Here is a 16,999-nt window from a genome sequence, read left to right on the forward strand (position 1 = left end):
TGGAGTTTAAACGATCATTGTTTTCCAGGAACCATGGTGCTTACCTTTAGAATTCTGGTGGGCTTTATGAACTGAGATATTAGAAAATAGGCATGAAGTAGTAGAAATAAATCTCTATAAAAGTTTAGACTCCCATAATCTGTAAGCCCAGGCTCTGGATGGTGAGGAATGACACTGGGTCCATTTAGTTTTGTGCCTGAGTTGCTGCTGAGCAGGTTTGACTCTTTCAAAGAGCAGCAGGGAATAAGACAAGCCAAAAATAGACACTTTTGTGTATGGTTTGTTTTACACACTTGAGGAGACTTGACGGCAGTGCCAGCTGTCATACAGATACCTACTTGGTGGGGCTGCAGGTGTGCAAGGCCTTCAAATGCGGCTTCCAGGTGGCAATGGAGACAGATTTCTCATCAGCTGCATAACTACGCCAAACACACTGCATGTAGGGACATAAAAAAGAAAAGTGAAAGAGAGAGGGAGATAGAATGAAATGAAAGGGAGATTATTAAATTAATGCATCACATCAGCAGAATTGCTTTTCATAGCAACCCACACCAAAGAACAAAAGTACCAAAAAGTATAGCATAAAGCAATTTTTGAATTGGTTAGGGAAAGGTATGGCATCATCTGTGGTCAACTATTTGAGCATGAACATGTGTTCCAGGAGCCAACTGCACATCTTGAATCACTATTTGATAAGATAGAGGCAAAGGACTACGGAAAATCCATAATGCACCTAGTAAATTAACCAGTAAACTAACTAGTTAACTAATGCCCACAGGGTATGTTAATGATTTAGTGAAATTCCCTGAAGCTGAACTACGCAATTCTTCTAATCTAAAAATGAAGATATTGATAACAAAAGCAGGGCTAAAACAAGACTGGGGAAAATGTACTCTCCAGGAATATAATTGGAAAGAATTTAAGGATTCAATGTCATGGTCTAAGAATATGTTTTTAGCTCTTTGACATAAAACACAAGCTCTGTCTACTTCATATAATTATACCTGACATATATAATACAAAGTATTTTCACGTAATCCTCACAATCAGAGTGTGGATTAAGACCCCTGTTTTCAGATGAGAAAATGAAGGTTCGGATAAAGCAAGCGGTTTACGCAGGGTTGGCAAAGTGGAGACATTATCGCAGGTTGCTGGCGCTGGGTCTTGGAGCCCCCACTGCCCTCTGCTGGCTGCTTGCTGACTCTGCTGGAAAGGTTTCCCTCTGAACTGTGTACTGGAGAGATTGCCTGAACTTACTTTCCGTATAGATTTTGGCGAATTTCACCCTTTGTATTAAGTCTGCAAACATCTCTAATGATCAAGTGTCTACTCCAATCTCCTGAGACAAAAAATTTTAATATAATTCATAAATCAAAGCATTCTACTTTATGTGGCAAATTCATTTAAATGGGTCATATCCCTAATATATAACCATCATTCACGATTTTGAAACCTACAGTGAAAAAAACAGTGATCTAATAATATTTCTTTTCCTGAGAATATTATTGAACCCATGTGCTGAACAAAAAGAGTTAAAAATTGACACAACTACTTTGGGAAACTGTACGGCAGTATCTAATAAAGCCAAACCTATACACACCCTATAATATAGCTACACGCTCCTACATATATACTCAACAGATATGCTTACACATTCATCAAATGATTTGTACTAGTGCTCAAAACAGCACTATTCTTTGTTTTTTAAGGATACTTTTTTTTTTCTCCCCAAAGCCCCAGTGCATGGTTTTATATCCTAGTTGTAAGTCCTTCTAGTTCTTCTATGTGAGCCGCCGCCACAGCATGACAACTGACAGATGGGTGGTGTGGTTCCATGATCGGGAGGTGAACCTGGGTCGCCAAAGCAGTGAGAGCGCTGAACTTTAACCACTAGGCCATGAGGGCCGGCTCAAAACAGCACTATTCTTAATAAACCGAAGCTGGAAATGCTCAAGCACCCACCAACAGTAGAATAAATGGTAAGTTGTGGATAGGTACACAGCAATAGTACACTCTAACCACGCTCAACAGTACAGATGCATCTTACATGAAAACATTGAATGAGAGAAACAAGACACAAAAGAGTACATCCTGTGTGATTCCATTTCCACAAAGTACAAAAAAACAGGGAAAAACTAATTTTTGGAAGGCAGCACAGTGGTTGCCCTTGAGGACAGTGATTGTGGAGGAGGTGCTGGCCAGGTTCTGCTCCTTCATCTGGGTGCTGGTGACACGAGGGTGCTCCGCTCCCTCAGGATGTGTGCTCCACTCTGTACGCACATGGTACTTCAATAAGATGTTCAAGAAGTGATATAAAAAAACTAGAAAAATATGTAGTAGGACCTGAGAGGTCTTTATATTATTAAAGAAGGTTTAAATAATTGAAGCAGGGTTCCTTGCCTGGAGACTTGCTCACATGGCTCATGTTGATTTATCCTGCAAATCGGTGAAAACTTATACTAAGCATCTTGGCATCTTATAGAGAATAAAGCAACTATCATTGTATCATCTTGAAACATTAGTTTTAGCAAATATCGTACAAACATGATTTACAGAGTGATCTAGAGTAATCAATGACAACGTGTGGATTTATTAATGCAGCCTCTTCTATAGCGAGGCCAGAGAACTTCCAACGCTGTGAGAGCACAGATGGCTGCTTTGGTTCAGCAATTTTCATAGAAGGCATCATATATATGTGAACTCAGATACTTTGAAAGCAAGACTCATGTAGAACTAGAAGCACACAGCAGCTCTGTGCACTATTAGAAATGAAATCAGTGAAAAAAACCCCAAACAATAATAAAACAAAACATGGGACCAAGGCATTACTTGCCAATGTAACAAAGAATTGGGGCCAAAAGAGGCCACTCTTAGAAAACTGAAGATTTGCTTAACAATGAAACCTGGCTTCTGGCTCTTTTTCTATCAAATTTATCTCAACAGCTAAGCTCTTATTCTCTTCATTACACTTCTCCTGAAAATGTCTTGTAAATGGGAGACACAGAAGGAGCAGGTGGCATCTATCTCAGGGCTGATATTAGCTCACAGTCAAAATGGAAGTGGAAAGGGTAACTCTCTTACTTTTCTGTCTAATAATTTTGTCCTGTCCTGAGCTCGCTCGCCCTCAGCTAATTGCTTCTAATAGCTGAACCTCAAGGCCACAACTATATGATCAAGTAGCTGATATTCCAATATTTCAAGCCAAAATCACATAGTGGTTGGCAAGAGAAAAACAATGCCCCGAGGGACTGAAGTTACATGGCACATATATACTCCAAACGATATGCCCACAAGAAGCAAGAAGAAAGCCACATTAGCATTTGTCAGGTGACACTGGTGCTCCAGGCAGCCAAGCAAATTCAAACTTTGGTCCATAATTATGATTGCGATGTCAGCATAGTCAAGTTTTTAGGGTGTGTTTGGTTTGTATTGTCTGGAGAATTACAGCTATGGCACATCTGACTCTTTCTGGAAATTTTAACTTCAGCTGACCATCCAAAGGTGTAATTAACATGGAAGTGATTTTTTTCAAGAAGTCAGAGAACTAAAAGATTTAAGATGAAAACCAGCAATCTGTCCCGACCTTGCTTCTAATTCAATCCTTACAGTTGTTGCTTCTATTTTTAAGAATCCTTATTTTTAAGGATTGTTCTCATATTTCTTGATTTTTCAATTTTAGGCATTATCAATTAACTTCCTACCATGAAAGATGACATAGTCTACTTACACCTTCTGCTTCTTTCATCCTTCCAACAATTTTTAGTTAAGTTTAGTTAAGTTTTTAGTTTAGTCTGGTTAGTTAACACTATTTAGTGTTTGCATTATTTTGACCATGTAATTATTATTCCTAGTTCAGCAATATGATGTCCCTGATTACTTTTTCTTTCCTTTATATATTTCTTTTGTTTTTCCTTGAGTTATTATTGCCTATTTTAGTTTCTTGATTTGCCTTTATATACCTATTAGGAATACATTCCCAAACTCAACAACAGAATAAAATTCCACTAGTCAAATACATCATGAAATCTGTCCGTTCTGTCTTGCCTTTCCTTGAAGATCCTCCTCCTGGGACCTCCGGCCGCCGGCTCTGTGCTGCTGCAGCTATGGTCCTGGGATTTCCCTTCACTCTCAGCCGAGAGATTCCCCTTCTCTTTCCTTAAGAGATCCTACAGGATCTCTTGTTTCCTGGATCCCGTGTCCCCTCTTTCTTGGTTTATCTCCTTGTTTTGGAAGAGAAGTTCTATCTAAATAGCTTCTTTTTGAAAAGTTTCTGCTTTATTGAGGTATTATTGACTTACAAAATTGTAAGATATTTGAATTGTACATCGTGGTGATTTGATATATGTGTACATTGTGAAAGGACTCCCTTCATTTAGGGAATTAACACATCCATCATCTCACATATTTATCTCGTTTTTTTTTTTTTTTTTTTTTGGTGAGAACATTCAAGTTCTATTCTCTTAGCAAACTTCAATTACTAAACATTACAACGTACTCAACTATAGCCACCACGTTTCACATCAGACCATCAGACCTTGCTCATCTTTAGCTGAACGTTTGTGCCCTTTTACCCTATTTCCCCACCCTCTACCGCCCTCTAGGCCCTGGCAACCACTTTTTACTTTCTGTTTCTAAGAGTTTGACTTTTTCTTTTTAATTTAGTTTCTACATATAATGAGTAATATGCAGTATTTGTCTTTCTCTGTAGGGCTAGTCACTTAGCATAATAATAAGATCCATCCATGTTGTCATGAATGGCAAAATCCCTTCTTTTTCAAGGTTGAATAATATTCCACTATACAGACATACCTCATTTTATTGCTCTTCATTTTACTGTGCTTCACAGATATTGTATTTTTTACAAATTGAAGGCTGTGTCAATCCTGAGTCGAGCAAGCCCATCAGTGCCATTTTTCCAACATTTGCTCCCTTCACGTCTCTGTGTCACATTTTGGTAATTCTTGCAACATTTCAAACTTTTTCACTATCATTATATTTGTCATGGTGATCTGTGATCAGTGATCTTTGATGTTACTATTGTAATTGTTTTGGGGTGTCACAAACCACAGCCATATAAAAGACGGCGAACTTAATCGACAAATGTGTGTGTTATGGCTGCCCCACTGTCAGCCGTTACCCCATTTCTCTCTCCTCTCAGGCCTCCCAATTCCCTGAGGCACAATAATATTGAAGTTAGGCCAATTAATAACCTATGATGCTCTCTAACTGTTCAAGTGAAAGAAAGAGTTGCATGTCTCTGACTTTAAATCAAAAGCTAGAAATGATTAAGCTTAGTGAGGAAGGCATATCAAAAGCTGGGATAGACCAAAAGCTAGGCCTCTTACACCAAACAGCCAAATTGTGAATGCAAAGGAGAAGTTCTTGAAGGAAATTAAAAGTGCTACTCCAGCAAACACACAAATGATAAGAAAGCAAAACAGCCTTATTGCCGATATGGAGGAAGTTTTAGTGGTCTGGACAGAAGATCAAATCAGCCACAACAGTCCCTTAAGCCAAAGGCTAATCCAGAGCAAGGCCCTAACTCTCTTCAATTCTATGAAGGCTGAGAGAGGTGAGGAAGCTTCAGAAGAAAAGTCTGAAGCTAGCAGAGGTTGGTTCATGAGGTTTAAGGAAAGAGGCCATCTCTGTAACGTAAGAGTGCAAGGAGAAGCAGCAAGTGATGATGTAGAAGCTGTAACAAGTTGCCCAGAAGATCTAGCTAAGATACTTCATGAAGGTGCTACACTAGACAACAGATTTTCAATGATGATGAAACAGCCTTCTATTGGAAGAAGCTGCCATCTAGGACTTTCCTAGTTAGAGAGGAGAAGTCAATGCCTGGCTTCAAAGCTTCAAAGGACAGGCTGACTCTCTTGTTAAAGGCTAATGCTGCTGGTGATTCTAAGCTGAAGCCAATGCTCATTTAGCATTCTGAAAACCCTTAAGGGCCCTTAAGGATTATGCTAAATCTACTCTGCCTGTGCTATATAAAGAGAAAAGCAAATCCTGGGTGACAGCACGTCTGTTTACAACATGGTTTATTGGATATTTTAAGCACACTATCAAGACCTACCCCTCAGAGAAAAGATTCCTTTCAGGATATTATGGCTCATTGACATCCACTTGGTCACTCAAGAGCTCTGGTGGAGATGTACAATGAGATTAATGTTGTTTTCATGACTACTAACACAACGTCCATTCTGCAGTCCATGGATCAAGGCGTAATTTCAACTTTGAAGTCTTATTAAGAAATACATTTCACAAGGCTATACCTGTCATAGATAGTGACTCCTTTGATGGATCTGGGAAAAGCAAATTGAAAACCTTCTAGAAAGGATTAACCATTCTCTATGCCATTAAGAACATTCAAGATTCATAAGAAAAGGTCAAAGTATCAACATGAACAGGAATTTGGAAGAAGTCGATTCCAACCTTCATGGGTGACTTTGAGGGGTTCAAGACTTCAGTGGGGGATGAAGTAACTGTAGATGTGGTGGAAACAGCAAGAGAACTAGAATTAGAAGTGGAGCCTGAAGAGGTGAATGAATTGCTGCAATCTCATGATAAAATTTTAATGGATGAAGAGTTGCTTCTTATGGATGAGCAAATAAAGCAGTTTCTTGAGATGGACTCTACTCCTGGTGAAGATGCTGTGAAGATTATTGAAATGATAACAAAGGATTTAGAATATTACATAAGCTTAGTTGATAAAGCAGTGGCAAGGTTTGAGAGGATTGACTCCAATTTTGAAAGAACCTCTACTGTGGGTAAAATGCTATCAAACAGCATCATATGTTAGAGAGAAATTGTCTGTGAAAGGAAGAGTCAATCAATGCTGCAAACTTCATTGTTTTCTTATTTTAAGAAATTGCCACAGTCACCCCAACCTTCAGCAACCTTCACCCTAATCAGTCAGCAGCCATCAACACCAAGGCAAGACTCTCTGCCAGCAAAAAGATTATGACTCTCCGAAGCCTCAGATGATGGTTAGCATTTTTTAGCAATATAGTATTTTTAAATTAAGGTATTTACATTATTTTTTAGACATAATGCTATGGCACACTTAATAGGCTACACTACAGTGCAAACATAACTTTTATACGCACTGGGAACCAAACAATTCGTGTGACTCGCTTTATTGAGGTGTTCACTTTATTGTGGTGGTCTGGAACTGAACCCACAGTATCTCTGAGGTCTGCCTGTATACTAAATAGTTTCTTGAGTAAGAGTAAATGGTAGGCAAAATTTTGATATTCTGCATGTCTGAAAATATCTTTTTACTACACACTCCATGAATAGTTTGGCTGGGCATAGAATTCTAGGCTGGAAATAATTTTCTTCCATAATTTTGAAAGTATTGCTCCACTGTCTTCTAATTTTAGGGTTACTAATGATAAATCCGATACAGTCCTGTTTCTTGACCCCTGGATGTGTTCTGCTCAGAAAGCATTTAAAGATCCCCTTGTTTGCCTGTGTTCTCATATTTCACTACCATATTTTCAGTGTGAAGTTTTTGTTCACAGTGCTGGACACTTGGTGGCCCTTTTTTTGTGGCCACTCTTGTCCTTCAGTTTTGGAGAGTTATAATGTAATAGTTCTGTGATAAAATCCTCCCCTTAGGTGCCCTGGACTCTTTTTGAGGTACTTCTGTTAGTTGGACATTTGATGTCCTGGAAGGGGCATCTAACTTTCCTACCTGTTTTGTCTTATTTTCCATCTGTTTTTTATTCTACTTTTTGGGAGATTTTCATGACTTTATCTCCCCTTCCATTTTCTTTTCTTTTTTTTTCCTGCTGTCATGTTTTTCACATCTAGGAATTTTTTTTCTAAGCCTGTACTTACTTATAACTGAGGCACTAAAAAGGATGGGTAAGCTCTGAATAAGTGGTTCAAGTTTATTGACTTGGGGCTCCACTTTAAGATAACTGGATGAAGACTCAGTTATTTCACTAGTGGAAGCCAAAGTTTCAATATATAATTTTTTTTTTCTTTTGGGCCAGCTAGCTTCCCCATAGCAACATCTTCTAATCTCTTCCCTTCTGGAAAGTAAGCTGGTCTGTCAGCATTCATTTAACAAGCTTTCACTTAATTCCCCTGCTTCTGTTTGCAGTAAAGCATCTTAGCTCCACGGTGAACTGGTCCAGTCTCTCTAGGGGTAAACCGCTAACATTGAACTGTTGAAGTATCTCTAGATGCTAATCCCACGGCTTCAGTAATGTATTTACGAGGATGCAACTGCTGCCGTTTGAAAGGAGCAATGGATGCAGATTCAGACACAAGGGACTAGAGTCCTAGCTCTTCCTGGGCTTGTCTGGAGATCAAGTGACATAATGTATTAGAAACACTCTGCAAACTGAAAACACTTCACAAGTCTTCAGCATTATTAATAAAAGCTGTGACATCTGGGCAGGTATTCAAAACCTTATGGAGAGCCGCTTTCTTTCCCAGACTGTTCCACTTGAAATGAAAATTTAATTTAAATGAATCATGCAAAGATATTGACACAGCTAAATTTACTCCCAGCTGCTGGGGTTTTAAACTTTTCCCTAAGACTGTGAAATGCCAATTTAGTTGTCTTACCAGCCAAATGACAAAGCAATGTGAGCATCTCAGTGCCCTTTTACAAAGAGTGTGGCTCTGGCTATAAGCAAATGAGATTGCTCTTGGTCTTGAAGCTTTGCATGCTCAGCAAACCAAGGCAGGTTTATTGGGTAAGAAAATGAATGGGTCAGCAGATGAAGCTTGCTTTTCAATCTAGTGCATCCTTAAAATAAATTTCTACAATATACAATGAAGGTTTAAAAGCCCTAAATTCTGGCCAATGGTTACAGAAAGGAAGAACAATGAATACATTTAATAATTATATTATTATTCCTATGTATAATAAATAAATTAATTGCATTTGGACAGGGGAATAATGTTTCTTGAATTAGTAGATTATATTTTGATTAATGAAACTATGATTGGATTATAAAGGTATTCTTGACTGTTTCAAGTCTTTCATTTTATACTCTTTTTTGTTCAGAATAACACATAAACTGGAGTTTTAAGTAAAATAAAAATTAATGATTTCATTCCATTGTTACTACATGTGTAAAAGTTCAATTATTGATCACAATATATGTTACAGAACCAGTTCCATAAAATAAAATTCTAGATCTCTAAGCAAAACTGTCACATCAGCTTCTTCTCTGCCTTTCACTGGTCACCTGGGAGGAAGGCCTTGCCTTGCTTTGGCTGTGGATGTACGAATGCCTCTGGTCCAATGCTTTGCTGCAGGAGTAGTAATCTGTTTTCAAGTTCAATTAGAAATCGTGTTTTCACAGTTTAGTGGTTGATAATGATAAGCTAGATCAGGAAAGTTCCTCCTATCGTTCTCTGTATCTGTCTTGTGCAATACGATAGCCAAGAGCAACATACGGCTGTTGAACACTTGATATACAGCTAGCGCTACTGAGGAACTGAATTTCTAAGTTTAAATAGCCACGTGTAGCCATTGGCAACTGTATTGGGCAGCACAACTCTGTATCATAAGGGATACATGCATAAGAAACTCCTCGGAGGGCTCACTTTCTAACAGAACAGCTGATATTCTAAGATGTTTTTTGATACAGAGTCCCTTTCAATATGCAGAAGTATCAAGGATCTGTACATGGAAGTGTTGTATTTTGAGAAAATATACAATAAAAAAGCTAATAAATTTAGTAAAGATTTTAAATAAATTTGAACTTTATTCATGACAACAGTATCTCCATTCTCCTGAGATCAAGTGGTCTACATATGTGTAAGATGTATTGTTGGTTCCATAGGTAGACAGGGCTTGGTGCCCAGATGGATGCAAGGAACCCATGGCTAACTTCTGCATTCACAGGTGGGAAAATGTTGTTCTAGAATAAAAAGATAAGAAATAAATTAAAGGATAACTGAAACATAAAAATAGTAAGGAGAAAAATTCATTAGAAGTATGGAAACACCTCATAACCAGTTAAGAAGTGCCAAAGGATGGCAGGCTATCAGTTATGGGCCCTGGCATTTTGTGTGCCCATCAGAATGTGAGATGCCTCTTTTCATTATGGTGGTCATCATTTGGCTTCAGATCTTAAACTCCTACTACTTAGGGATCTTTTCCTTCAAGAAAACAAAGTTTACTTTATCTTTAGTGCCCTTTTAAAACCTGGAAATTTAAAAAGTAGAGACACTCAGTGGTGTATATTAGAAGTCATGCCCAATGGTCCATTTCCTTGTCAACAGCTGCAGAATAGCTTGATTTAAAAGTTAACATCTTCATTCAGGCATCAGATAAAGCAGACCTCCTTCAGGATATAACTGAACCACCTCCCTGCTTCTTCCCTTTGCTCCGTTCATGTTGGAGGTTCTGCATATCACAGCCGTGGGTAAAGGCTGAGGGAAGGTTGCGTAGGGGTTACCCCACCCCAGCCCACCCACATAAACCTACAATCTAAATGAAAACAATGTGCTTGTTACTATAGCATGAAGACAAGTCTCCTAGCACCTCAGATCGCCACTCCAAACCCCTTTGGTTTAGGAGTTGTGGATCTTCCACTGTTTGGCAGGAAGGGAAGAAACTTTAGATTGCATAATCGTCTTATCTGTAATTGAATACGACCTCCACAAGTATGGATGTAGAGAAAAATATATTTTGTGATTCTTAAACAACTTGCTCCCAGGATGGTTCTACTCCCAAAAGACACATGGATGGCAAAAAGAGAAGCATTCCTTTTAGTGCTGAAGCAAATCCTGAGTTATTGGAAAAAAATGAAAGGCTAAACAACCTGTATCTTATGAGTTAGCTTCAAATAATATGCTTATTTTTTCATATTCTCAAACGATGTATTCTGTATTCCCACCAGCTCTTAAAATAGGATAATTATTTCAAGTTATTGCTCTAGATAGCATTTAAAGCGATTCCACAGGTACTAAACCTTGACACTCTAAACAAATATGTTGTTCTTCAGAACAGTGGCGTGCATCTGGCTGGAGAATGTAATTGTTATGCAGGAAGCAATGCCTTGTTCTGCTCCATCCTTAATGATCAATTATGTTTCACCGAGTGACTCGTAAGACATCTTAGGTCATTCCAGGAGCAGCACACTGCTAACCTCTGCATGGCCTTGCTGGCACAGTTAATTACTCTGAATAATGTATGCTCCATCTACTGAAAATATATATTATTTTTCTGTTTGGGAGGGGGGGACACTTACCCAAATCCAAGTCTGCGCATTACGTTCCAGCTTCATTTTTAAAAACAAAACAAAACAGTAGCTCTACTGAGTAATGAAGCACAGAGATGGAAAACGACCCAGCAAGCTCTTTCAGGAGAAGATGCTACCATCCACCTGTTACATTGACATTCACCTGAATGAGGTTGGCAGCTGGGTTCCTTCTTTTCTCAAAGTGTTTCTGGCGGTGCTGTTCCTGTACTTTCAATGCAAAACCTGAGCCAAGAATGCCCTGGAACAAAATACAAAAATAGTACTTTAAAATTTTTTTCTAAAGCATTGTTAAATAACACAAACATTAAAAAAAACCTCTCAAATGAGTCTGAGAGAAGACAAACAGTATGCAACCTGCCCATAAACACATTACTTATTAAAACAAACACTGTTTCCCTCTATTGTAATACCATCGGCCAACGGCAAGTAGTCAGGCAAGAAATGCAACAACTTCTGTTGTTCAGTAAATCGACCAGACATCACCTTTTATTGTCTCTTATGGTATAATAAGAGGCACCATAATTACAAAGAAAAATCACAATTTTTAAAAATGTTTTTTGTGTGGACTTTTCCGTGGTGTTTCTTTATGCCTAAGTTAGAGCGAATGGTCCTGTTTAGTGATGGAATTTAGAGGACATAAATTCTGGCTTTGGATTGAGGCTCACTGCTGTGGACATGGGAGTTTTTCTAGCACTTTGATGAAACTACTGTAATTCATATTTTCCATTTGTGAAATGGGCGGGGGGGTAGTATTTAAAATCTGTCCCGGCTCAATCCTCCATGACGCTGTAATTCAACGCCTACCAAAGTAAAAGGAAAGTAGAGAAGGACAGTCATCCAGATGAGACAGGCACTCAGTTTTGAAGACATAGAAGGTTTTCCATTTTTCCTGTTTGTACAATAAAGACAAGACCATTCCTGTTTTCCTGCATTTTAATCTCACACTTTTAGCGTTCCTTAGCTTTTTGGTTTTGGCTCACATATTCAGACTTTGGGGTTAGTAAGATTAGTATCTCCCTCCTATGTTTATATTAGTTTTTTGGCTGGTTTGCTTCGTTCAGCTTATCATCTTGATCTGCCACAATTCTGGCTCTTTGAAATGCCTCCCTCTTTTCCATTTGCTTTGGTCTAATATTTATGGGATCAAGGTGCTTTGTCTCAGCCTTGGGCTGGCTTTGGGAGCTTGCTACTTCAGTCTCTGGTGTTTGTAAGTCTCCACTTTACCCGCCTGGGATGCGGAGCTCCACTGCCGAGAAGTCTGTGGATTTTACTTACTAGCTATAAATTATTAGCTTTTTATTAAATTTCAGGGAGTGTAGCCCTAGGTTACAGACAAGTTGTCTTATAAGCACTAAGTCAGTACAGTGAACCATCCATAAGGCTGCAGGTTCGGCATCCATGGATTCAACCAATGATCCAGGGCTGTACAGAGGGCCAACTAAGGGATTGAGCATCCTCGGATTTGGGCATCCATGGATTTGGACATCCATGGGGGTCCTGGAACCAACCCTCGTGGATAACAAGAGACCACTGTATTTGCCATAGGTAAGGAATGGTTGTTGTTTTTTCTTTATATTTTTAAAGTACCTCAAAGATGGTATAGGCTGCCCGAGGGGGTGACGCGTTTCTCTGTTAGGAGGTGTTAAGTCTCAGCTGGATGACAATTTGGCTAAGATATTTTTGGGCTTTAGATAACCTTTAACTTTCCTTCTTATCTTGAGATTCCATAATTCTGAGTACATCTGTGACAATAACCAGAAAATAAGTAATGCAATTATGTTTAAAATATGGTTATATGATAATACTATTTGCTATTAATGGATAAATGACTGTACTGTGAAATTACAAATTACGTCATAGGTTCTGTTTTCCATCTCTCCTTCTCAGTGAGTCTCATGTTGTCTAAGATCTTCATCTCACATAGGCTGTGATTTCACAAACTAAACTTTATAAAAACCTGGACTGTAGTACGATCTTGTTTATAGATTCAAACATTTCCTTCCATTTAGAAGTGATAAAAATGGTCCTCATGTCCAAATCCAGATCACCTCTAGTCATTCATAACGCCTAAATTTTTTTCTGCTATTTAAGATCATTTAGGAAAGATTTATTTATTTTTCTTTTAATGTCATTTTTCATGAATTATAAACATGTAAGAGAATCCAAAACATCAGAATTTATAGCATATATTTATCCTCTATATTATGTGTGTATACATTATATGCATATATGTGTATAATCCACTTATATGGAGCATAATTCAGACTTTGTAGAGATTGAATTAATAGCAACAGCTACCATTTTTGAGCACTTATTATGTGAATATAAGGTTCAGAGTTAAATCCCTTTTAGAAAATGAAGATAGGCCCTACACAGCACAAACTTTGCACCTGCCAAACTAAAATGCGCTGAAAACCATGTTGGCATTGCTTAGATACACACACTAGCAGACGGCAAGTGTTTGCTACATGTCTCTTGCGCCAGACTGTGCATCACAAAGGTTATTAAACCAGGTCTGCTCATTGTCGCACTGTGGCTCCATTCCAATTTCCTTCCACCTCTCCTAGCACACAGCTCAGTCAACCCAAACAGAAGTCTGTTAAAATAAATCTATTCAGGTTATATATATATCTCACCTAAGTTACATATATAACTTACATAAGCGTATATAACTTACATGCCATCCCTTCAAATATTGACACCAATAGATGCAAATTCTTAGAAACTGAGATTTTTTAAATTTATTTTTTAAGATAACATGACAAATTTTTAGGTTTTAAGTTTTACTGCTATGATGAGATGCACTACGTAAACACCAAGTGGAAAGAACACGTTTTGGTAAACATTTTAAATATTTATCCCGTTACCTTCCAGATTAAATGAGCCTAATTTGCACCCCGCACATGGCACACAGGCTAGACTGAAAAATATCCTCAGCAGGAAGGAAGGGTACATCCGGAAGAGGAGAGAGCCTGCTCCTCAGCGTGGTGCGAGGGGCTGAGGCTGCCTCTGCCGGCTCGTTGTCCCCGGGACGCGGTGGGCTTGGAAAGGGTGGCCTGTGTGACTCTGTCACCTGCAGGGGAGTCCCGCTTTGAAGGGAAGGTGGGGAAGATGCTTCTCTTCCTTGGTGCCCAGGTTTCCCGGTGGGAGGAACCCCAAACAAGGAGGCCCACCATCCACCTCTGACTTTCTCACAGAATGCCACTAGAATCTCAATCAGGCAGCACTGCGGGCCGCGGGTGCACAGGACACAATGGCGTTTCCAGCCACCCGGTTTTTCCTTTTTTGTTTAAGAGTATATACGGACCATCTAGCCCTTTATTCAATAAATAAGAACTCAGCAGCTAATGCGAGGTTGCAGTAAAAAGATCCATGGTCAAGTCTACTTTTCTTGGCATTGTTAGGGAATGTTCTATTCTGTGCAAGCAAGTTTTTCAGATTTCCAACATATATCAGTTTAATTTGCACATAAAAATTGTAATTACTTTATTGGGAAACATTTCCAAGAATGACTACTTAGTGTCTGACCTTTAGCCTAGCAGAGTGACAGGGTGTAGCCTCAATGACGGTGCAGAGTTTCATCGTGGAGACCGGTGTCTCCTGTGCGGGATGCGGCAGCTCCCAGCGGCGGGACAGCCCTCACACTAATGGGCCCCGGGTTGTTACACACTTTGAACACTTTGTCTGCTTGCTTCTCACAGATTTTCTGTTCCCTCCCCTGTTAGTCTTTCACTAGCTCTTCCTGCGTAGTGTTTGTTCTGTCAGCCTGCCTCTACGTTTGCTGCTTATAATCTTCAAAGAAATTGTAATATTTTGAGCAACTGCCTTTAAAGAAACAAGCAGATAAAATGATTAGAAAGGCAAGCTTCATTAAGTAAGGAGAAAATAATCAGAAGCTTGGGAGAAGGTAAATGTGCTCTTCATTCTGACAGGATGCATTAAGAAAAATCAATGATGATGACACAAGAATAAATCATTTGACAGGTCATATGCTTTTCACTCGAATGGATCTGAAGAGGTAAACATTCCACTTGTGCATATCTGTCTCTTCAGTATCACACACTGTAAACCAAATTGGAGTGATCCGTTTAAAAAGAAGATATCTTCAAATCTTTACAAATATTTTAAATGTATCAGTAGCATGTTGACTGCGAGGTGATGCCATCTGAATTATTATTTGATCATAAAGACCCAGTTGGTGTAAAACTCTCAGGTTAAGCATCTCCACGGGAAGACCATATTTTACAAATTATACAACTAGATATAAGTAAAAAAGTCAACGTTATATCAGAAAAATTATATTTGTAAACAATATAGATATGTTCTTGGGCATATCAATTTGTGAAAGCTCACACTAATAAACTTCTAAGATCTAATTTAAGCTGCTTCATTTATGCAAAGATACTCACGGCAGGAAGTGCAAAGAAAGAAATGCCGAGGAGTGCGAAGCCTGCGGAGAGCAATCTTCCCAGCCAAGTTAGGGGCGTCTTGTCTCCATAGCCAATCGTTGTCAATGTGATCTAAAAACAAAATAAATAGAACATGCAGCTTCAGCACTTGAGTGGAGAGTGAGGGCCGACGCACAGGAGGCAGAGCAGCGCCCCCACTAAATCACTATTCAACAAGTCCAGTTGGCGCATTCATTACTGTGCTTTAATTTTCCATGACGCATAACAGAACTTCTCTTTGTTTAAGGAAGGGAATAACCTACATACTTGTTCCTCCCTTATAACACAATTTTCCATCTTTTCTAAGTGTGTTCAAAGAAAGGTTATTTAAGTAAGTGGATAACCATCAGTGATACAGAAATGATAGCACTGTGGATTTAGGACTGGGTCAGTACACAAAACAATAATTTATGCTAATCAAGGCTGTCCATCTATTACCTTGGCAGGCACTTCCTGAAGGTCTGCTGTGTGCAAGGTACATGTTAAGATTTGTAGTGGAACAAAAATGAGAGGTACATAGTTCTTGTCCTGAGATATTTATGGCATAAATGGGGAGGCACGTCACACACAAATCATTAAAACACAAAATAGGGCAAGACAGGTATTCTGATGGATCCACAAATAATCTGCTATGGGAATTTAAAGACTGCATTGATTATTACCAGCTTGGGAGTCGAGGAGGCTTTACTGGGGAGATGTCGGCATACCGAGGCTTTGAAGGAGGGGTAATATTTTGAGAGGCAGAAATAATAAAGAGGGTGATGTAAGGAGGGGAAACAGGTGACCAGCTTCACAGCAGTGAGAACAAATAGGGTAGGTTCTGGAAAGTATAAGTTGTTCAGCTGGGCTGGAGCACGGCAGGTCTGAAGATTAATGGAAGAGGAGGTTAACTAGATATGCTAAAGCTTGATCAGCAGTGTCTTTGAAAAACGATAATTGGATCATGTCTCTCCCACCGTCGAACTGCTCCAGGGCCTTCCCAGCTCCTCTCCAGGACCCATGAAACCCTTCATGTCCTGCAGAACAATGGGACAACTGAATTGGAACAGTGGCAATGGGACGGTATGGGAGCGGGGAGCAAAAAGACATGTTCAGTAAGTTCAATAGAAACGAATTTATTGATTGTCTGGGATGAAGGGGAGGATTAAGTCAACAATGACTTGAAAATTTCAAGGGGAAGATAGTTGCATCATAAAGAACAATATGATCGTGAGAAAGAGAAGGTTTTGGAGCAAAGATGAAGAGTTTGGTTTTGCAAATGAGGCTTTTTCAAATGTCAGTGTGACTCTGATCTAGAACTGTCAAGCAGGAAATTGA

The 16,999-nt window shown here is 39.0% G+C and overlaps 1 protein-coding gene across 1 annotated transcript in view; it reads right to left on the reverse strand.

Annotated features, from left to right (window-relative positions):
- Window positions 1-16,999, reverse strand: part of KCNQ5 (potassium voltage-gated channel subfamily Q member 5) — a 469,664-nt gene that overhangs the window by 66,512 nt on the left and 386,153 nt on the right. The window contains exons 6-8 of the mRNA XM_058554049.1: window positions 15,644-15,754; window positions 11,377-11,472; window positions 339-433 (exon numbers count right to left, since the gene is read on the reverse strand). Coding sequence (XP_058410032.1) covers window positions 339-433; window positions 11,377-11,472; window positions 15,644-15,754 — 302 coding nt within the window. The remainder of the gene's footprint in view (window positions 1-338; window positions 434-11,376; window positions 11,473-15,643; window positions 15,755-16,999) is intronic.

Source organism: Diceros bicornis, chromosome 14 (genome assembly GCF_020826845.1).
Source record: "Diceros bicornis minor isolate mBicDic1 chromosome 14, mDicBic1.mat.cur, whole genome shotgun sequence".
Classification (NCBI taxonomy): Eukaryota; Metazoa; Chordata; class Mammalia; order Perissodactyla; family Rhinocerotidae; genus Diceros; species Diceros bicornis.